The sequence below is a fragment of the Theropithecus gelada genome, chromosome 8, assembly GCF_003255815.1.
Source record: "Theropithecus gelada isolate Dixy chromosome 8, Tgel_1.0, whole genome shotgun sequence".
Classification (NCBI taxonomy): Eukaryota; Metazoa; Chordata; class Mammalia; order Primates; family Cercopithecidae; genus Theropithecus; species Theropithecus gelada.
In genome coordinates, this window is record NC_037676.1 from 102,107,552 (window position 1) to 102,130,428 (window position 22,877).

Genomic DNA, 22,877 nt, shown 5'->3' on the forward strand with positions numbered 1-22,877 from the left:
TTTTAAGAACTCTGAGAGCAGATTTTAAGATAAATGTGAAATAATCCATACTTCTGGAGTCAGGGACTTCCCTTCAGGCATTAGTTCATATTTGACTTGCTTGACTTACACTTGGGGATAAAATGAGTTAGGACAAGGTCTTAGATACCACATTCCCTTACTGGGAAAGGAAACCAACTTGCACAACTTTGGCTGGCTCATATTTCTTGTTATACAGGCACTAAGAAGCAGCGGTTGCCATGAAATACTTTATTTAACCTTTACAAAAATGTTTTCTTAGTACGGCAAGGCAGCTTAGTTAAAATAAATAACTGTAAAAATTTTGGATTTCTCTTATATCCATCTATTGACTTCTTTTTTCTAATTAAAAATTAAAGATAATTACAGTTGTCCACATTGCCATGATGACTAAAAAATGAAGATTATGTAAAAATCTCTTGATCTTTTCTTAGGACATGTGCTGGCATGTCTTCTATTTTACATTAAACTAAATTTTACTGAATAGTGAATGTTACATCTGAGAACAGTTTAAAAGAAAGTTTTTATTCAGACTTTAGGTAGGTTTCTCTATTGTTTGTATTTTGTCAAAATTGATTTGCAAACAAATAAAATCTGATAATTTGACTCACAGAGTATTTATCCAAATCTGAATGACTGACAGACAGCCTCTCCAATTTCTTATCTTGTTGCTCCCATTTCTCAGCTCACCTAAATTATTCATCATCATTTCCTTCTAACATACTCTTAACTCTTCCACTGGAGAATTGGGTCTAACCAAATGCATGGCGACCATTGACTATCATTCTGTTAAGAGTGTGTCTGCATAGCATCACAATCTCCTGGTTGTTGACATAACTTAAGCAATCAAAGTCTGTATTTATTTTACTTATTTTTAAAAAAAGAAAATGTGAATTATTTCAGATTTTATAGACAGTCCATCCTCTTCTGTATATACATATATATCAAAGTTCTTTGAATCTGTGCTTTTCAACCCTTTGTGGTGGTACCAAGGGTAAACAGTCTTAAAGACTGTCACACAATTCTAGACGTAAGGCAGCTATTAATATCACAGCTTATGTTTTTTCAGTCACGTATCATTTAACTAAAGGGAAGCCTTTATAAGAATGAAAACAATAGATATGTAAAATGTTGAAATGACCTCTTTAAAACAAGCCTATTTATCATTTCATACTTTTTAACAGTATTTATATCTGATTTCGTGATTGAAATGTCCAAAAAAGTTATGCATAAAATTTAAAAATAAAATATTTTAATGCATGAAACATCTTTCTCATTAAATCTTTTTGCAAAAATGTTTATGCAGTATATTAGTTTTTCCTAAATTAGGTCACTTAGATTTAATTTTTTTTTAGCCCAGAATACCCATTAAGCATCTCAGTGTTTTGTAGAAAATAATTTAAATGAAACGATGATACTATTCTCCCCACTTTTCTTTTATTAGGTTATTTTAAGTATGTAAATTTCAGCCAGAGATTGAACAGAGATTAATTCCTGAATAATAAAAATCCATAAAAAAATTCTTGAATTTAGAGTTGTGTTTATAGTTATTTGTGAAAAATAATAAAAAGATTCTATGGCTTGATTATAGGTATGTTGAAACATCAAGCCTTAATGTTTGCTAGAAATGTGTGAAATCTGATACCCTGACTTACCCAGGGAAGTTCAAATGACTATTACAAAGTGTATGATGAAATGACACAATGCAGTGTTTTAAAGCTATGAAGAATATAGATATAGCATATGAATAGCATTATTTCAAACAGCCAAACAGTGACTTTCTTGTCAGTTACTTTGTTTCATTGTCTTTCATGCATCAATCCCTGGTGTTTATTGATGATTGATGCTCTGAGAGGAAATAGCAGTTACTGACCTAAGAGTTCACTTCCTCTTCACCCTGCCTTCCTATATCTCTCTCTCATCCTCTGTCTCAAAATTTGACCTCCTAAAACAATGACTTTTTTATTCCAGAGTTACTCCTTCTTTCCAAAATCAGTATTCAGTGACTCCATTTGGGTTACGATCAAAACTATTAGAGGAAAGTAAGCTGACAAGTTGATAATAGAAAGTTAATTTTCTAAATTCTGTTAAAACAAATGACCAGGAGTTGTTTTCAAAAATAGTTTGAAGCCATAGCTTGCTGCATTTATGGCTTGTCTTTGTTTCTAATATAATCAGTATGTCTGTAGACACAAATTTTGTACAGAAATAGCCACTCCATCCCTGGTTGTCACATGACAGGTTAGGTTGTCACCTACTTTTGTTTATCAGAAGTAACATTACTATCATCTTTTGTTCTATTTCAACGTGTCTTTCTTATTTTGGGGAGTAAGCAAAATACATTCTCTGGTCAAACTTTTAACTTCCCCAAACAGAACCCTCAGAAACCCTGTGTTTTTCTTACTCTAACAACATTTTGCAGTGTAATTATTCTTATTGAATATCTGTTTATCCTACTATATTGTAAGCATTTTCAGCCCAAGTGAACTATCTAGTTCTTTTCTATATCTACCATATGTAGTACAGTTAGTTGGCTTATAGTAACATTTAATAGCTGTAAATCCTTAAAAATACTCGCCAAATTGAGCCAGATACAGTGGCGCATGTCTGCAATCCCAGTACTTTGGGAGGCTAAGGTGGGCAGATTGCTTGAGCTCAGAAGTTCAAGAGCAGCCTGGGCAACACGGCCAAACACCAGCTCTACAAAAGATACAAAAATTAGTAGGGCATGGTGCGCCTGTAGTCCCAACTACTCAGAGGGCTGAGGTGGGAGGATCACTTGAACCCATGAGGTTGAGGCTACAGTGAGTCATGATTGTGCCACTGCACTCAAGTCTGGGCAATAAAGGGAGACCCAGTCTCAAATAAAAAAACAAGCTGTTGCCCTAGGGTAAAAAGCTCACATAATCGCATTAAATGGCTCCTAAGAATCATGTGAATATGTAACATAGCAATATAGCAAGTCAGACTCTGTACTAGGAATTATGGAGGCTACAGAGATGAACTGAAGATCATGTCACCCTCTTGGCAAAGTGCCAAGCGTGCAAGTTGGGAAAATTTGGCTTTGACTAGGAGGCTGAACTTGAACTTTTAAAATAGAAATGTACAATTTCTTTTTACCTAAAATGTGTCCTCTCTAGGCATACTATTAGACATTTTTTATTTTAATAACATTTTTGTCTGATTGCCAAATAAGACATAGTTGTAATATTAAATTTGGAAATTACCTGAGGAAGCACACAAAACACACATGGGAAAAAGGAAACTTAAAATGCATAATCCCATAACCCTGAACTAACCACTGTTAGCATTATGGCATATTTCTAGCCTTTTTCTTCCTTTGGAATAGGCATACATACTTTTTGTTTATTTGTTTTACAAAAATGGGGGTACTGCACATACCTTTTTGTAATGTGTGTTTTTCAATTAATCTGTTGTTAACTGATAGTATTAACATGTTTTCATGCTATGATTGTTTTTCAGCCACTTGAAAGTACTCTACTGTTAGTATAGTTTTGAACAGAGGCTCTGAATAACTTCAGATCTTGTATCCTTCCCCTCCCAACACTCTGGCCCTGTGTACCTGAAGAAATCCCTCAGCCCCTGTGTACCTCCATTTATTTTTTCATCTGTCTACCTTACAAGATTGTTTTAAGGAATAAGTAATATTAAAAAGCCCTTAGCCCAGTGCTTGACACATAATGTCTAATAAAGGAAAGCTGTTTTTATTTTTACCGTGTTATTTGACCAATTTCCTAATACTGCCAAATTTTTATTATTAAACTAGCACTGGGATAAACATACATCTAGATACATTCTTTACACACATCTGTAATTATTACTTTAGGATAGATTATTTCATAGAATTGATGCATCAATAGGTATTACAAGTAAGATATTTTTTTTTTTTTTTTTTTTTTTTTTTTTTGAGACGGAGTCTCACCCTGTCGCCCAGGTTAGAGTGCAGTGGCCGGATCTCAGCTCACTGCAAGCTCCGCCTCCCGGGTTTACGCCATTCTCCTGCCTCAGCCTCCCGAGTAGCTGGGACTACAGGCGCCCGCCACCTCGCCCGGCTAGTTTTTTGTATTTTTTAGTAGAGACGGGGTTTCACCGCGTTAGCCAGGATGGTCTCGATCTCCTGACCTCGTGATCCGCCCGTCTCAGCCTCCCAAAGTGCTGGGATTACAGGCTTGAGCCACCGCGCCCGGCCAAGATATTTTTTATATAAGGATTACCTTTCAGCCACAATTTTTACTCCAACCACATTTTTATGAATGTGTCAGGTTTCCCTCTATTGTAAGAGGTTGTTTCATGCTAATTACACAGTATTTGTGGCCTTCAATTAATTCAAATAATCTTGAGAGAAAACTTATAGCACCCATATTTTGTGGAAGAATAGCCAACACTTACATCACGACAATGCAGCCTCCATTATATCACACCCTGAATGATTTAGAAAGGCTTTCACAGTTGAGCTTACTTTCTCTTTTTCTTTTTCCTACCAAAACAAACTACATCAAAGGGTCCAAAAATAATTCAGTTGTATTTATTTCAACTTACTCTTTTAGGTGGGAAATTATATTCTATAAATGTGAAAGGATATATGGGGCCCTAAGAATTTCAGCATTAAAAGTTTCAGCATTGAATTATGACACCAAGCATTAGTCATTACCTAGAAATTTTTCTACTTGGTTTTTGGCGTTATTTCAGATACGCTAAACATCTTGAAATTCAAATTCCTTGAAAAAGCAATAATAAGCAACATATTTCATTCTTATGCTAATTTAGTAGTGTGGAATGTACTATCAGTTCCACTTAGATGCATGTATTCCAAGCAAGTGATTTAATTTTGATTCAGTTGACTTCCCAGATAGTATTTTGGATAGACAAGAATTATTTTAGTATTTCAACTTAATTTTTACTCATGATGCTCACCTATTGTATCATTTTGGGCCTACTTGATATTTTAATATCAGTACTGCAGTATCTGAATTATGAATCTGAGGGATTACATTGATTTGGTGTTTAATCTAATATTATTATCCCTGTAAGACAAATCTCCTTTGTTGAAAGATCATTCAAAATAGGAAACTCTTCTAAATATCTTGATTTAATACTCATTTTGGTTTTGGTTTTGTTTTGACATTCTTGAGTTTATTTGGACAGACCTGGGGTGAGAGGGCCAAACACCTAGAATAAGGTGTTGGGCCTCTTGGTGGTGAAGCTTGGCTTGTGCTGGCGACACAGGATGCCGTGAGGCAGCAGGAATTTGATCTCAGTTGTAGAATTGCTCGGCTGCTGGCTGGCAGCACTTGCTGGCCACAGTTTTTTCTGCCTTCATGATCTGTATTGAGTGGGCCCAGGCACAGTACGGAGTGCCCATGTCTTCTTCTGCAGAAAATAGGAGGCAGGGTGTGACCACATTCACCAGGATTTGGGCATTTGGCCAACACCCTATCAAGTATCTGGCACATCCTATTAGGTACAGTAATTGCCTGGGGACTGCAACTGGGGGCTGAATTGGGGACTGAGTGACTGCGGTCCCTGGCCCCAGGAGGCACTCATACTAATTTTGTGATACCATTTTATGAACAGATATCACCACTGACATTTTAAGATACTTACTTTTGGTTATTTTGTATTAATCTTGATTTATTTATTCAACAAATATTTATTGAATGCCTGCTATACACTAGACACTTGGGATATTATGATGAGTTTAGAAGTTTATAAAATAAATGGGCCAGGTTCAATAGCTCATGCCTGTAATCCTAGCACTTTGGGAGGCCAAGGGGGAAGAATTGATTGAGGCCGGGAGTTCAAGACCAGCCTGGGCAAAATAACGAGACCTCATCTTTACAAAAAATAAAAAAAATTGAAAAAGCCAGGCATGGTGGCATGTACCTATAGTCCTAGCTACTCGGGAGGCTGAGGCAGGAAGATCACTTGAGGGGTCAGGAGTTCAAGGTTGCAATGAGCTATGATCACACCACTGCACTCTAGTCTGGGCAACAGAGTGACTCTGTCTCTAAAATATAATAAAATGGTGCCTAAGTTTTTATATATAAATAATATATAAAAATATATTACCAGAATATATATATATATATACACACACACAGTAGTTTATATCACTTGGATTGCATGTTCATTTTTAAGAACTCTTAAAATTTCTACAATGAATACAATGGATTAGGAATTTTTTTGAAGTTGTTTAAATCTCCAGTTTCTTTTTAGAACATTACATATTACTGTAGGGTAAATTACTATAAAATGCAAAAAAAATACACAAATGAGTGTGAAGATAAAATTTTAATTTGTGATACTGAAGTAGAAAAAATATTGACAATAGTTTTAAAATGAATAGTGAAATATGTAACTTCACAAAAAAGTATTTGATACCTTTATCATTTATGTTTTAAGGTGCAGGTTAACATTTTTTATTTAACCATCTACTTTTTCTTTCTCTTCTTGGTGTACTCTTTTCCGGGATTTTATCTTATTCTTCTTTCCTCCTAAATATATCAATTCAGGAATTCTCCTTTGGACAAAACTGTGGGTGGTCCTCAGAGCTGATCCCCAATTCCCTGATCAGTAATTCTGTTTTAAGTTCTATTTTGTATAGAAAAAAAAAAATGAGTTGAAAACTGTATATGCTTCCATCTGAGGTCTTCAATGGGAAAACTATGAATTTAGTCTGGCTGCCAGCGCCAGGGTCTGCTGGAACAAAAGAAAATGTACCCTCTTGGGACCTTCCATTGAGTGTGGCGACTGTACAACCTGCCTTATTGCTTAGTTTTAGTTGTCATCGAAAACTTCCAACAAGAATACTTCCTGTTTGACTTTTTCCCCCACAGTGGAAAATATTAGACACTATCTAAGTAGACCAAAGAGACTGAAAATCCTGGATAGATTGAATGATAGCAGGGGAAGTAAGGAAGGAAAATCTTAATAGAAAAGAGGTGAAAGAAAATTTCCAAATTGATGGGTGGAGAGGGGAGGGATATCATTAGTAGATATACATAATGTAAATGATGAGTTAATGGGTGCAGCACACCAACATGGCACATGTATACATATGTAACAAAACTGCACATTGTGCACATGTACCCTAGAACATAAAGTATTAAAAAAAAATGTCTTGGGCTTCAGGCAGAAGGGATAGTTATTTTCTGTGAAGCCCGTTGCCTTTCTCTCCCCTGTATTTCTAGCCCACATTGCCCCTCATCCAACTCCTGCAGTCTTCCTGCCTCCCCATGTGCTCTCATTCTTTGTCATCACGTTGCTCACTTATAGGGAAGGTATCAGTGACTATCCACTAATTCCTGCATAATGTGCAAATTCCTTAGTTTAGTAAATCAGTGCCAGTCAGAATCTAAATCTATGTATTTAACCTTATCTCCCACCCCTTTATCCATGTTCCCTTTTCTGTGGCCAGTTGAGATGGTTAACCTTGTCCGGATCATGTGTGGTCTTTGCACATCTCACACTGTCTTTTTGGCGTGGGAAGGAACTGTCATCTTTGCCAGTTGAAATCCTACCCAAACTCTGAGATCCAGCTGCTTCCCAATGTTTTCTTAATCACAGCAACCTGATCCAGACCCTTCCTTATCTGGACTACTATGTGACTGCTCCTCTCGTTTCCTGACTGCCTCATGTTAGTTTTTTGTTCTTGCCTTATTTTCCCTATATGATCATAATCTCCTTGTGGGGCAAAGAACACATCTCTTCCTCCATATTTCCTCCATAGTGCCTAGCATATTACCTTCCTTATAGTACTTGAGTAATGAAAATGTATTGGATGATGATCGAAATCTCATTTGAATCAGGTGGTCTAACACAGATGGCACATTTTTTTGTGCCTGATATTATGCTTCCTTCTGTAGAGAAATAAAATAGGTATGCAAGTCTTCGTTACTAAATGGAGACTTACAGTACCTGTAGCAGTGAAATTTAGTCAGTGGGTCCAGCAAGAACAAAACCTCTCACCTTAGCCAGGCATCTGTGGGTATCTGAGCACTCACTGCCATCCAGTGCTCAAATCCAGTGCCGCGGGTTCCCAGGCAGGGGTGATTACACAATGGGAAGGAGAACTGAAGTACTGCTAGGCCTCCTGAATTTCTTTTTGTTGGTTTCTCTCTTAAGAATGTAGTTCCTTTCCTAATGAATTATATGCATCTAATTGCCAGAGATATTTAGATGTTTTTTAACAGTAGACCAAACATTACAAATGTTCCATTGATGATGCATGTGGGAAGAAGTGTTACAAATGTTTTTCTCCCACTTAATTTTCCTGTGTGAACTAAATCCAAACATATCTGAATTTTCATAATTCAAAGAAAATATCTGTGCCAACATTCTGAGAACAAATAGCTGCCAAGCAAAACCTGACAGCATATTCCTTGGTGGTATCCAGTCCTTAAAAGCTGTGTACACAGAGTGAGCAGCTATCTAAAGCTGAGCTCATATGCAAATGTGAACATTCCTCACTTGAAATTACATTGTGTACATTAAAACTTTCTCTAGAGTCTGTGAAATGTTCAGGAAAAATATAGCTGAGCTTGATCTTAAGTACCTTGCCTCATTATTTTTTTTTTGTCATTTCCAGCTACTAGTCTGTCCAAAGAAAACAACTTTCTTATTTCTTTTAGTTTTGTGTGTACCCTGAGCTTGATTCCCAGTTGCTGCTATAAAAAACTGAAGTGGTTCCAAACACTGCTATTTTTCTTTTTTTCTCTGTTACTAATATTTAAACATCAAAGATATTCTGGTACTTTTATGTTGTAGAGTGTATATAAGACCATATTTTCCCTAAAGGTATTTGCTATCCAGGGGATGTGTGTGTGTGTGTGTGTGTACGCACACACGTGTGTTTTCTTAGCTGTTAGCCTTTTTTAGAAGTCACCTAACTGATAGCCTTTTCCTATCACAAGATCACTGGCTGTGTGTGGAGGAAGAACTGGAGTGAGGCCGTATTAACAGCAGGGAGATGAGTTAGGAGATTTTTTAAAATAATGTATTCAGATTTTTCTTTTAAAAAAGCCCTATCTTAACATCAAAAACGTATGCTGTGATGACCTTGGGAATTTTTTAAATTTAAGCATGTTATCAGGACTCCTCCTAAGGCTGAAACTAAAAAATAACCTGCTTCCACCAAGACATTTAATATTATGGCAATTTCCATGTAAATCTTTAATGTATTTATTATTAGGGCCTTTTATGATAGTGTTACAGGATGTTTTCAAAGTTTTATTCTGTCTACTAATTGGGAGTTTTTCATGAGATTACCTTTGGTTAGCTCTGTTAAAAAATTATATGTGATGTGAAAGAAAACTTTAAATTGTTTGCATATGATATAAATGCATTTTTCTTAAAATATCAGTTTTCGGCCAGGTGCTATAAAAAGCTCACACCTGTAATCCCAGCACTTTGAGAGGCTGAGGCAGGCAGATCATGAGGTCAAGAGATCAAGACCAGCCTGGCCAACATGGTGAAACCCCACCTGTACTAAAAATACAAAAATTAGCCGGGTGTGGTGGCACGCCTGTAGTCCCAGCTACTCGGGAGGCTGAGGCAGGAGAATCGCTTGAACCCGGGAGGTGGAGGTTGCAGTGAACCGAGATCGCATCACTGCACTCCAGCCTGGTGACAGAGCGAGACTCAGAAAAAAAAAAGTCAGATTTCTTTCCTTGTACTTACAAATCATAGAACATTGTTTTCATTTAAACCTGTTTCCTAAAAAACTACTAATTATTGTATATATATTTTGGAATACTCATGTAGTTAACCTGATCTTCTCAGCTGCAGTTAGTGGGTAAGAGTAGAAATAGGACATATCTGACCCCAAAATAAATCCAAATATGACCAGACATGGCAATGCTACATGAATAAATATAAATATGTGTCAGGAGACTCAATTGGTAAATGTTACAGTAAGTACATAACAAAAAAAATAGAACAAATGCATCATATCTTACATCTAAAATGTTGAAGGTATTTCTAATTTGATATATCTGATCTCATAAGGAGAGTATATTAAATGAATTGCATCTTCAAACTGCTATTTTGTTCTTCATCAAAAGAAAAAAGTAAGGTATGGCAATTTATGGTTAAAAAAATAAATTTTAACTTTAATTACTGTCTAGCCATAAGAAGGAATAAACTATCAGCGAATACCAAGGTTCTTTGATCTCACACTTCAACCTTTTTGTCCTCCAGATGAATGAAATGATCTTTTCTCAAATGTTCAGCAGGCCTTTTACCATTTGATAGGACAATTATTTTTAAGAAGGTTTAAAATGTGATCTGAAAAACCACATTGACTCTATGTGGCATATTTGCTATTCTTAGCCTGGTGGAATAAGTTGGAAGTGGATGAATAATGCAGGTTAGAAAGAAAACAGATGCGAAATATTACAAATGGAAAGGTTTTCCAGCAATGAGACTTTCATTTTAGGACTAGGTTTTTGTTGGCACGTTTGGCAATATGACGATTATTGTTTTTCTCTCCAGCTGTTACACATCTGTATTGAAGGTTGGGGCAACTGGCGTTGGTCAGAGCCTTTCAGTGTGGACCATGCCGGGACTTTTATTAGAACAATTCAGTACAGGGGTCGAACTGCTTCTCTCATCATCAAGGTTCAGCGACTCAATGGAGTACAAAAACAGGTAAGTTTCTTTGTGTTCCTGACCCAGACACCTCTTCATTATTCAGTGTAATGAAGAAGAAACTTAAATGAAAATAATTAATAATTTTCTAAAAATCACAGTGGTTATACCTAGTTATATCTGCTACTAGCATGCATGTGAGCATTTAATAAATGCTTATCTATGATCCTGACAATGATGATGGCTTCAAACCCTTTGTCCCACTTCTTTTACAAGAGCTGCTAACGAGCAGTAAAATTTACTGATTTTAGTTTCACCTCTTCTCCCTGTCACCACCTACCTTCTGGTGGAGGTGCTAATGAGCTGTGAAATAGCCAAAAGTCCTTTATTGAGAAGGAAAAGCAGCAAAGAGTAGTGGGAACCCTGGATAATCCACCAGCGGATAACCAAGAGTTGGTTCTCACACGTGAGAATGATCTGTAAGGAAGTGCTGTGATACTCTCCCATGACAGAGTGGGCCTGGGTCTCCAGCAAGCTTTTCTTTTCCTAGGAGTTAATATTAACTGCAGTAAAAATTCACTGCAGCCTAACTCTTGGCATATAAAACCTCAGCTCTCAGCACATATTTTTACGTATTTTATAAAACTTCCTTTTGGCTGTTTTTGAAGTTCTAAGACTGCAAAGGGAAAAAAGTATCTGACACTTTCTTTGTGTTCTTGAGATGTGAAAATGTGGTTTCTAAAAGATGTTTTTCAAGCATGGAGCATATGACGAGTAGAAAGAAAAAAAGGAAGTATTAAAATCTGAAAACTGGCTTCACTGCACACATAATAACTGGATTTGTCGTTAGAATTTCAACATACACATTTACATCTGGATTGTAACAGTCTATCCAGAGCTTTTGTGGGACATGATAGAAACAGCACTTAGTCCCTGGAAAAGGGGAGCTTCCCCTATGGAGCAGCAGGGGCTATTCTGTTGCTGCATGCCAAGGAGGAAGCAGGAAGCTACTAGCGAGATGAACAGTAGGACCCACACCATATGCATTCTTGGTCTGCACCTAATCAAGGCGCTGGACTTGATGATCTTATTATTGTGGGCCACAGAAATAAAAAGAGAACTCAACTCTAGCAGAGGAGTCTCAGAAAAGAAGCATGGAAGACTCCCCAATTAACTGAGCATTCCTCAGAATATTTATTGATTGCCTAAAGTGGAACAAAGTAAAATGGAAAACACCAAGTATGTGAAACAATCTTTGCTTTTAAATTGCAATTTTATGTAAGCCCAACAATGTATAAAACTGACAGTAAGTGTAAAGGGAATTTAGAGGTTTCAGTGAGAAGATATGGAAAATATGTAGAATTTGGATTAAGAGAGAGCATTCCAAGTAGACAGTATAGCATAAACGAAGAGACAAATATGGGACAAATGAGTCTTACTGAAGGATTCCTGCGGGGACCAGCCTACTAGTGTGAGCATTGAGCCAAAGAGAACAAGAAGTGTCACTAACTCCCATCTGCGCTCAGAACACTCTTACATGAATTTGCTCTCAATGAATATCTGCCCAGTAAGTATGTACTAGTTTTCTGATTCTGTCACTCATGGTCTTTCAAGAATGTCTTATCCACCTTCCCATTCAGTAGTATGTCTGAGAAAAGGTCATCCAGCCTCTTTGAATAGTTCAGATGACAAGAGGCTCATTCTCTCACACAGCAGCCCTTTCTGTTGGCTACCACCAGCTAAGTTTTCTTCCTAATTTTGAACCAAAAATCTTTCACCATTCCACCACCTTTCCCTAGAACTATGAGGAATATACAACAAGCACAAAACTTGTTGTGAGGACTCCACAAGTCACCTCTCCTCTACATTATAGCCCTTCAAAAACATAAGGGAAGCTATCGTGTTTCCCCTTGGTTTTCTTCTCTCTAGGCCTTCTCAAATTTGAGAGTGTATCCGAATCCTCTGGAGGGCTTGTTAAAACACAGATTGCTGGCTCCCAACCCCAGAGTTTCAGATTGGGTGTGGCCTGTAATTTGCATTTCTAACAAGTTCCCAGGTGCTGCTGATGCTGCTGGTCCAGGGACCACAATTTGACTACCATAGCTCCAGTCTAAACTTTCCCAGGTGGTTCAGCTCTTTTTAGTGTGGCTGCTAGAAAGTTTATCAATTACTGAAATGGCAGGGTCCCTCCATAGAGAAATGGTTTTAATGGTACGTCCTTGTAGTCAAGATCATAGGCAACTTGGCTGTATCCGCTTGCTAGCTGTGTGATCTTCAGCAAGTCATTTAAACTCTTTGTGAATCAATTTCCTCATCTGTAAAATGGAGATAGTAATAGTGCCTTCCTCAGGAAGTTAGTGTGAGGATTAACTGAGTTTGTGTATGTAAAATGCTTACAACATGCCTGCCCTCCTGCCATAGCCCAGTGTACCATACTTAAAATTATTCTAATGAAATGTTATCGGGCATGAGTAACACTAGTTGGACATCTTTGTGTTACAACAGTAGTGACTCATTCTTGTATAGATGCTATATATTTTCAAGAAACAATGTTAAATTTCAGGGATAAATTAATATATACAGTGTTCTTGCACAAAATATTACACGTTGCAACAGTATACCTACCAAATGTCATAAAAGTTGGTTATTTGAAAAATACATTTCTAAAAATGTCTGACAGTTTTACCTCTCCCCTGCCCCCTTACTCAGATACACACACCCACAAGCAAAAATGTTAAATGTCTTTTTCAATTGGATTTAATTTTTGCTGTCAGGGTAGTTTAGCGTTCAGATTTGCTCTAGTTAAAGTACATCAGAGACATAGGATTTCCTCAATTGGCAAGGTTAGGAAGGAAGAAGGGAACCAAGCTTCAGAAGAGCTTTGTGGATTCTTGCCTCCCTCACATCTTGGCTTCTTTCCTTCTACCCCCACCTGGGCCTGAAAATTTGCAATAAACTGCAGCTGCCTAATTACTAGGGCCCATTTGGGGAAGTGAGTGTGTGCAGATCCCTGATGGACCTTAACGCCCCCTGGATAATGGAGAATTGGCTAAAGCTCTTTTTTAACATTGATGCTGGGTTATCTGTGCTCTGCATTTTCTTATACCCCTCTCATTTTCCCCAATTGAATGAAAATTGACCACAGAAAATTTTGTGGGAACTTTGTATGTTCTACAGCCACTCATGTACACATATTTGCTTCCATGTTTCCCATCCTTTTGTTGAAGAAACCTTTACTACTCTAAAATCTCAAATGTACATATGTATGTATGTATAATGGTGTCTTTATACACATACTTTTAATCATGGTTAAGATATCATTTTCCAATGCATCTGGTGCTCTGGAGTTATTCTTTAATATCACTGTTCTTCTTGGCACTGATCTAATAAGAGTTCTGAAACCTGCTAAGTAAAATCATATGTGGAAATCTTCAATACACATCTTTGTGGCTTTGAGGAAGGAGGGAAATTAGTGTGAAACCTGGAAATGTGTATTAAAGAGAAAATGTGCATTTAAAAAAATTAAGTAGCTGTCTTCAACTGATAAATTAATCTTGAAATTCTAACCATAATTTTCAAAATAAAGGCATTGTAAGTTTGCCACTTTGAAGAAAAGCAGATATAGCTCTCCTGAACCTAACCCTGGAACAGCCGTGAAGGCACACTACTCCACTGAGTGACCATTTTTGGATTTTCCTTCATCTAAAGTAGCCTTCCCTCCCTGGCCACTTTTAAGAATTTTCTTTTTATCAAATTTGAAAGCCTATTTAACAGGCTTTTTAGTTGAAAATGAGACTATAAAAACCCACCAAGAGGATCTTTGTCTTGGATAAACCAAGTGAGTCCCAGATGGTTGTGGAGATTCTGTGGTTTCTATGAGAGACAGCAAAATTCTCTTCTAAATCTCCAGGGGTCCAAAGGTTCTGAAGCAAGAGCCATGTGCATATATTGCCAGGCTTGGACACATCAAGAATAACAGAGTTAAATACTGCTTCAGAGTTTTCAAATGTTTTTCAAGTTAGGCAATGCTATGGCATCATAAGACTTACCATGAGTGTCTAGTAACCCCTAGCATATGCTAAAGAAAAGTTTGCTTCCTAATTTAGGATCATAGTTCAGTTGACTTTTATGGTTTGTTATTGTGAAAGCATAGTTTTAAAAGATTATAATGACTAGAGTATCTAAGGGAAATATAACAGTTAAGCACAGCTTGGTTTTACAGATGTGCTCCTTCTAAAGAAAATTCAAATAAGCAGATAGTTGAGAAATAAATGTTTGAGAAAAAGCTAAACCTCACCATTCAAATAATGCAAATTAAAACAACAATGACATTTAATTTTTGGTTCCTCAATCTAGCAGGTTTCTTTTGATTAAATAACAGTTCATCCCAGTGTAGTGGCTCATGCCTGTGATCCCAGCACTTTGGGAGGCTGAGGCAGGAGAATCACTTGAGCCCAGGGGTTCAAGACCAGCCTGGTCAACCTAGCAAGACCCTATCTCTGCAAAAAATAAAATGAATTAGCCAGGCATGGTGGCATGTGCCTGTAGTCCAACCTACTTAGGAGGCTGAGGCAAGAAGATCCCTTGAGTCCAGGAGTTCAAGGCTGCAGTGAGCTGAAATCTTGCCACTGCATTCCACCCTGGGTGACAGAGCGAGACCCCCACCTAGAAATAGTTATAATAGTTCATTTATAAATAGTTATTCATATTTATTTTTGTAAATAATAGTTCATTAAAATTGATGGTTACAGAGAAGTCTTAATGACATAGGAAAATGTATCAATTAGGATGCTTTCAGTTTGAAGTTACAAAATATGCTTTTTAATCTTCATAGCAAGTTAATGAGGCAGATACTATTCTATTTTATGTTTACTGTTTCACATAACAAGGAGGAAGAAGGCTGGTTCAGTACTGGCTAACTAAGCAACCCAGTGTTGTATTTGCTTCTCTGTCATCCTCTTAGATTTGCCTGCCTGGTCTCAGATGGCAGTAAAAGCTGTATACATCCTCTGATAACAGCTTCTGTGACAGAAAAGAAGGGCTTCCCTTCTCAACCTGTCTCCCTTATTATCAAGGAGTAATATCTTTCCTAGAGCCTTTTACCAGTCTTCCCTTCTCATATTATTGGCCAATCCAGAGTTCCATATTTACCCTAATCAATGGCAAAAGGAGAATGGAATTAACAGGATTGGCTTGTACCAATCATGATACAGCCACTGGGGACCAAGGGAGGTGTCTACCTTCCCTGAGTACTTTGCTGCCTTTTGCTAACTAACCAAATCAAATCAAGTGAGGGTTTTTCATAATAAGAGGAAAGGATAGAACAGCTATTGGGAAGGGAAGAAATGGTGTCTTTATAACATAGCTGTTATAAAGAGCAGCCCTTATTTTCTTTTTTATGGTTTCTAACTTTTCTTAATGAGTAGATATTAATTTTATGACAGACAGACTATCAGGGTGACGATCAACAAACTCTGGGCCAGACTTACTGGGTAACACCAAGCAAGTTATTAAATATCTCTGTTAAATTTTCTGTCTGTTAAGATGGGGAGTCATAGTAGCACCTAGTTTGTAAGGCTGCTCTGAGAATGTGTTCTCCAGAAAAACAGCACTAATGAGGGGGTGTATGTGTGCACACCTATGCACGCACACATGTACGTGCATGGGTGTGTGGAAAAAGAATGATTTATTATAAATTGACTCGTGATTATGAAACATGTGACATAATCTTAGAGAAGTCCCAAGATCTGCAGTCAGCAAGCTGCAGACCCAGGAGAGCCAATGTGTAGCTCCCATCTGAGTGCAAAGGCCAGAGAACCAGGTGAGCCAACAGTGTAAGTTCCAGTCCAAAGTCTGGCAGGTACAAGACCCAAGAAGAGCTGACACTTCATTCCAAGTCTAAAGGCCAGAAAAGACCAGTGCCTTAGCTCAAGCAGTCAGGCAAAATGAATTTCCTCTTAGCCTTTTCCTTCGATTAGGTCTTCATTTGGTTAGATGATGCCCACCCATGTTGGGGAAGATGATCTGCTTTACTCAGTCTACCAATTCAAATGTTCATCTCACTCAGAAACACCCTCACACACACACCTAGAATATTTGACTAAATGTCTGCTCATACCATGACCCAGTCAAGTTGACATACTAAAATTAAACATCATATGCTTAGACTTATACATATACTCTGTGTGTGTGTGTGTTATTATAATCTGGAAAAATATTACAAATAGGAAATTCAGTATATGAAAGTCCTATTTTCTCCAGTCATGGTGAATATTCATATTACAGAAGGATTTGCTTTCTGAAAAAAAATTCACCACCATATTAAATTTTGCATTATCTTTTCAATTTCAACCAATTTAAGAAAACATTTGTTGTTTTTTGTAGAGACAGGGTCTTGCTCTGTCACCCAGGATGGAGTACAGTGGTGCAGTTATAATTCACTGCAGCCTTGAACTCCTGGGCTCAAGTGGTACTCCTGCCTCAGCCTTCCAAGTAGCTGTGACTACAGGCATACACCACCATACCTTGCTGATTTTTAAATTTTTTGTTTAGATGGGATCTTGCCATGTTTCCCAGGCTGGTCTCGAACTCCTAACCTTGGCTTCACAAACGACTGGGATAACAGGCATAAGCCATCATACCAGGCCCCCGTTTGTTTGTTTGTTTGCTGTTTGTTTTTGAGACGGAGTTTCACTCTTGTTGCCCAGGCTGGAGTGCAATGCGTGATCTCGGCTCACCACAACCTCTGCCTCCCAGGTTCAAGCAATTATCCTGCCTCAGCCTCCCGAGTAGCTGGGATTACAGGCATGTGCCACCACGCCCAGCTAATTTTGTATTTTTAGTAGAGACAGGGTTTCTCCATGTTGGTCAGGCTGGTCTCGAACTCTCGACCTCAGGTGGTCCACCTGCCTTGACCTCCCAAAGTGCTGGGATTACAGGTGTGAGCCACCACACCTGGCCAAGGTCCCCATTTCTTAATACCTACTATGAACTATACTCTTACCTGGGTGTAAAGTTGAATAACCCATAGGTTTAGTGGATAATTCTGTGTGTTTATAAAGATAAAACTTACACAGTTTAGGCTGGGCACAGTAGCTCATGCTTGTAATCCCAGCATTTTGGAAGGCTGGGGTGTGAAGATTACTTGAGCTCAGGAGTTTGAGACCAGCCTAGGCAACACTGTGAAACCCCATCCTACCAAAAAACAGAAATGTTAGCCAGATGGGGTGGTGCATTCCCTGTAGACCCAGCTACTCTGGAGGCTGAGTTGGGAGGATTGTTTGAGCCTGGTAGGTTGAGATTGCAGTGAGCTGTGATCATGCCACTGCACTCCAGCCTGGGTGAAAGAGCAAGATCCTGTCTAAAAAAACGAAATAAATAAACTGAAAAAAAATTTTAAAAATTAGATATTGGCATTAAAGATTATTTGTATTATCTGTTTATACAGAGATTTCTTACTAGATAAGAGTGCAATAAACCCTTGAAAATCAACTTCAAGGAATGGATTGATCACAGTTGCCCTCTCAATTACCAGAACTAAATGATTTTCAATTCCCAGTCTTTTCCTTTTGTACATCACTTGACAAGATTCACTGCCACCTCCTGGGCAGGCACTTCTCTTATGGCTTCAGCAAAACTACTGTCCCCGATTCACCTCTATTCTCCTTCACCCCTTCTTCTCTGGCCCCATTTTCTAGCTCCTCACCCTGAGTCTGCCCCTGGAGTATTGGTCAGTTTCTGGGTTTGAGCTTCTACCCTCTCTTTCAGGTAAACTATCTTCTGTTCATGCATGTTTGCAAGGTTTTCCTTTCACAAATCATTATCTCCACTGCCACATTGTCTCTGGCCAGCACCTGACCAGCATTTCAATTGAGTACTGGACTCCATGGAGGAGTCTGTCCTTTAAATAGCAAACTCAACATGGCCAAAGCAAAATTTCTTCTTGACTTCAAGTCTTTTTTCCTTCTTGTACTGTTTAAGCTAATTACTTCATTTTCTTTCCATTAACATCAACATAGTTTATTTTGTTTGATCGATAACATATTTCCAGTTAATGAAGTCTGAATTGATAAAGACTTATGTACTTACTGTCTTTTAGATTATCATCTGTGGAAGACAGATCATCTGTAGTTACTTGTCTCAAAGCATAGAACTAAAAGTCGTTCAGCATTACATTGGTCAAGATGGACAAGCTGTAGTTCGGGAACATTTTGACTGCCTCACAGCCAAACAGAAACTGCCTTCATATATACTAGAAAACAATGAACTGACAGAGCTGTGTGTGAAGGCCAAAGGAGATGAAGACTGGTCAAGAGATGTGCGCCTGGAATCCAAAGCCCCTGAATACAGCATTGTCATTCAGGTTTGAAAAGAACTTCAATCTAGAGTAGAGCAGCTTTAACATTGAAATTTTCTCAAAATGTTCTTTACTTGTATAGCACTTAATTTATTAAAAAGTGATATATAAAAAAGGGGGGAGAAAGGCTTTGAATAGTACTTCTCAAACTGTTTACTCCCCATCCCACAACAATACATTTGTATCAGTTCCAGTAGTTCTTACAGCCAAGACTCTGTCCCTCCCAGATGCAAGTGATATCTTGAAAAAGATCCTGCTGCCCCAGGGTTAGGGGTGGGGTGGGACTGGGGGTGGTATCCTTCTCACTTAAGGATTTTTGTGATGGTCTGTTACTTTATCTCTTCCTCAGTCTTTACCATCATCACTTTCATTCCCATAAAGAATAAATTCTCTTTCATTTTGCCAGTCAGTCTTATATCTCTCCTTATGCAATCTCTTTGTCTTTATGGAAAGAGTTGGCCCCGTCGACTCACTGCACATTTGCTTTATGCCATAATGAAGTCTGTTTTTGCTTAGTTTTTTTTAAATAATGGCTTTTTCTCTATAACTTTAAACTCTTTTTAATCTTCCAAACTGATATATCTGTGCCTTATTTTGATTAATTAGTAAACTGCTTAGTACTCAATAGGACCCGTTTCTATTTCATGTGCAGGTGCCATCTTCAAACAGTTCCATTATTTATGTCTGGTGCACAGTTTTGACTTTAGAACCCAACTCTCAAGTGCAACAACGAATGGTGAGTGCTTTCCCAATCCTAAAATATGGTATATGACTCTGACCTTTCCTGTTCTGAAATAAATTAAGGTCAGAGTGACCTAGGGAAGAGATTTATTGCAAGTTTGTTTCAGCATCAAACAGCTGGAATACTGCAACAAAGCAAATATGAAAGTTGTTCTGTCCTTTTATTTTTATAGATTGTGTTCAGCCCTCTTTTTATCATGAAGAGTCATCTTCCAGACCCCATTATCATACATTTGGAGAAAAGGAGTCTGGGATTGAGTGAAACACAAATTATTCCAGGAAAAGGGCAGGAAAAACCACTGCAAAACATAGAACCTGACCTTGTACATCACCTGACATTCCAAGCAAGGTACTAGAAAAATCCTTCCCTACATTTTCCTAAGAGAAATTAAGTAGAAAAGTAACCTTGCACTGGGTGGGGAGGGTAGGAGGTGGGTGGGAAGATGGGGTGGAGGGAGTTTTTTGTATGATTTCTTATCTTATGAGAATGTTATTTTAAAATTGCCCTGCCTAGTGACCTCTTATTCTCATCTGTAGTTTTACATAAAAATCAGCCTTTCTCATTAAGCATAGATATAATCAAGAGGAATCATCAGAAATTTTAATTTCGATTTCATTGACACATGACTTCTGTAGTGAAAGAAGATGTAAATAGAGATCAACACCCAGGAATTGAGGGGTGGGGGAAGAAAGAGGAAAAGCCAGGGCCCAGATCATCCACACACTGTCCCATAAATGGACTCTATCTACCAAAAAGGTGTTGGTCTGTAATACATTTGTAGTTAGATATTTTTCAATAAATTGTAGACCACTTTAGAAATCTGATATTTATTCTTGGTTTTTCTTTCAATTTCCTAGAGAAGAATATGATCCTTCAGATTGTGCAGTTCCCATCTCAACATCCCTCATTAAGCAAATAGCCACTAAGGTACACCCTAGAGGCACAGTTAATCAGATCCTTGACGAATTCTATGGGCCAGAAAAGTCGCTTCAACCCATATGGCCCTATAATAAGAAGGATTCTGACAGGTAACATTCTTCAGTGATCTTTTTCTACAAAAATTTCTCAATATTAACAAATGATCATTCACAAAAATATTAAATACCATAAGTGGTGTGTGCATGTATGTGTCAGATTCTTACCTTTTATCATCTAGTAGGTGTATTTTGTAGATTTCTTTATTCATGATCTAGATCATAATTGCATGAAAAGTTGCTTTCTCCTGCATGCAAATTTAGCATTGAAAGATTCTGGTATGAGGAGGTATCATGCAGGAACATGGTGTGTTTGGAATCTTTAAACATATTTCACAAATATTAAAGTTATCATATTTCATTGAGTCTCTTGGATATGGTGTTTGGAACAGGAATGAACAGCTAAGTCAGTGGGATAGCCCAATGCGAGTGAAGCTGTCAATCTGGAAGCCATATGTTAGAACTTTGTTGATAGAACTTCTGCCCTGGGCCCTGCTTATCAATGAGTCCAAATGGGACCTCTGGCTATTTGAAGGAGAGAACATTGTTCTACAGGTTCCTGCTGGCAAAATTATTATTCCTCCTAATTTTCAGGTACTAAACTTTTTTAATTAATATGAATTCTTATCTCTCAACAAGTAGATTTTATTGTAAAGTTGTGTTTATGATCTTCACAGAATGAATCAGTTGTGAAAAATTCTTCTTAGATGCATATGTAAGAGGTATGGAATGGTCTTTGAATATTCAAGGACTTTTCTGATGTCTTTTTTTTTAAAAAAAAAACCATCAACACTATTGGTGCTTGAGTTACCATTAAATTTGATAACTTGGATTAGTTACATTCTCATTCCATTGGCATAGGATATTTGACAAGTATTCGGGCTGGTCTATCAGTATATATTAAGGAAATATAGCCATCATGTGTGCTTATCCATACCCTAGGTATTCTTTGCTGTTCTTCAGGAAGTTCTCTGCAGTCTGCAAGATACTGAGGATTTCAGAGCAACTGTTTTTGTCAGGGCCCCTTTACCTTTATAAGTGGACTTGGATGTTCATAATTATGGCTGTCTACCCAGTTGTTGATTATAACAATATGGAATGATTACTGACACAGAGAGAAACCTAATTGTGAACCAAAATATCACAGGAAGATTTTATATGCTGTCACAAAACCTTCTTCATAAGGCTAGTCTGTTTCAAGAAGACACACAAATCTATAAAAAAAAAAAAAAGATAGAGTAAAAGGAACTCCTAAATACAATGTCTTTCTGATAGAGAACAATTTCAGAATCCTTTTTTGAGCTCCAGGTCATAAACATCTTTATTCAATTGCATTTTTTCTTTTTTTGTAAAATCAGATGATGTTACCTTATGGAATTGGAATGTTGACCTATGTGGACCTAATGTTAGATATTATTCTCTTGTCAAATGAGATGAAACCTTCAGTTTTTAAAGCCTTTGGTATTTACAGGGTAGTCACTGTTTGGGTTTGGTTTTCCCCTCCCTCCCGTAAATATGAATTCCATTGTGAGTACAAAAATAAAAATACATTGGGAGCCAAAATAAAATGTACGTTGCCATTACAAACACACACACACACACACACACACACACACACACACAGAAACCATGGAGGGATATTTGGTTGCCTTAGTAGACCTATTATATAATATTTTTAAAACAGCCTGAGGATTGAAGTAAAAAATATCAAAGTTAAGAAAATTACTTAATAATTGAGGCATTATTTTTCCAGGAAGCTTTTCAAATTGGAATATACTGGGCAAATACAAACACTGTGCACAAGTCAGTAGCAATTAAACTGGTCCATAACCTGACATCTCCAAAGTGGAAAGATGGAGGTAATGGCGAAGTTGTGACATTGGATGAAGAAGCATTTGTTGATACTGAAGTAAGACTTGGTGCTTTTCCAGGACATCAGAAGGTAAGATCAAAGTCTGTGTGGCTGGGAGGAAATAGCATGCCATCCCCTTAACCTGTTTAAAATGAATCTGCCTTTTTCTTTTTAATACCTTTTTCATATTACTTGTTCTAAACAATTTGTAATAGTAAAACATTTGATTTCTTAACTTCTTAGACCTCTCTGTTTTACAGTGCTTTTTTTTCTTTACCAGTGATAAAAGTTGTGTCACATAATGTATCCAATAATTGTTCTATTTCA

The 22,877-nt window shown here is 37.5% G+C and overlaps 1 protein-coding gene across 1 annotated transcript in view; it reads left to right on the forward strand.

The window, feature by feature from the left end:
* Nucleotides 1-22,877, forward strand: part of VPS13B (vacuolar protein sorting 13 homolog B) — an 858,817-nt gene that overhangs the window by 769,624 nt on the left and 66,316 nt on the right. Inside the window, exons 42-48 of the mRNA XM_025394335.1 lie at nucleotides 10,531-10,686; nucleotides 18,725-18,988; nucleotides 19,635-19,718; nucleotides 19,897-20,072; nucleotides 20,582-20,752; nucleotides 21,091-21,292; nucleotides 22,452-22,640. Coding sequence (XP_025250120.1) covers nucleotides 10,531-10,686; nucleotides 18,725-18,988; nucleotides 19,635-19,718; nucleotides 19,897-20,072; nucleotides 20,582-20,752; nucleotides 21,091-21,292; nucleotides 22,452-22,640 — 1,242 coding nt within the window. The remainder of the gene's footprint in view (nucleotides 1-10,530; nucleotides 10,687-18,724; nucleotides 18,989-19,634; nucleotides 19,719-19,896; nucleotides 20,073-20,581; nucleotides 20,753-21,090; nucleotides 21,293-22,451; nucleotides 22,641-22,877) is intronic.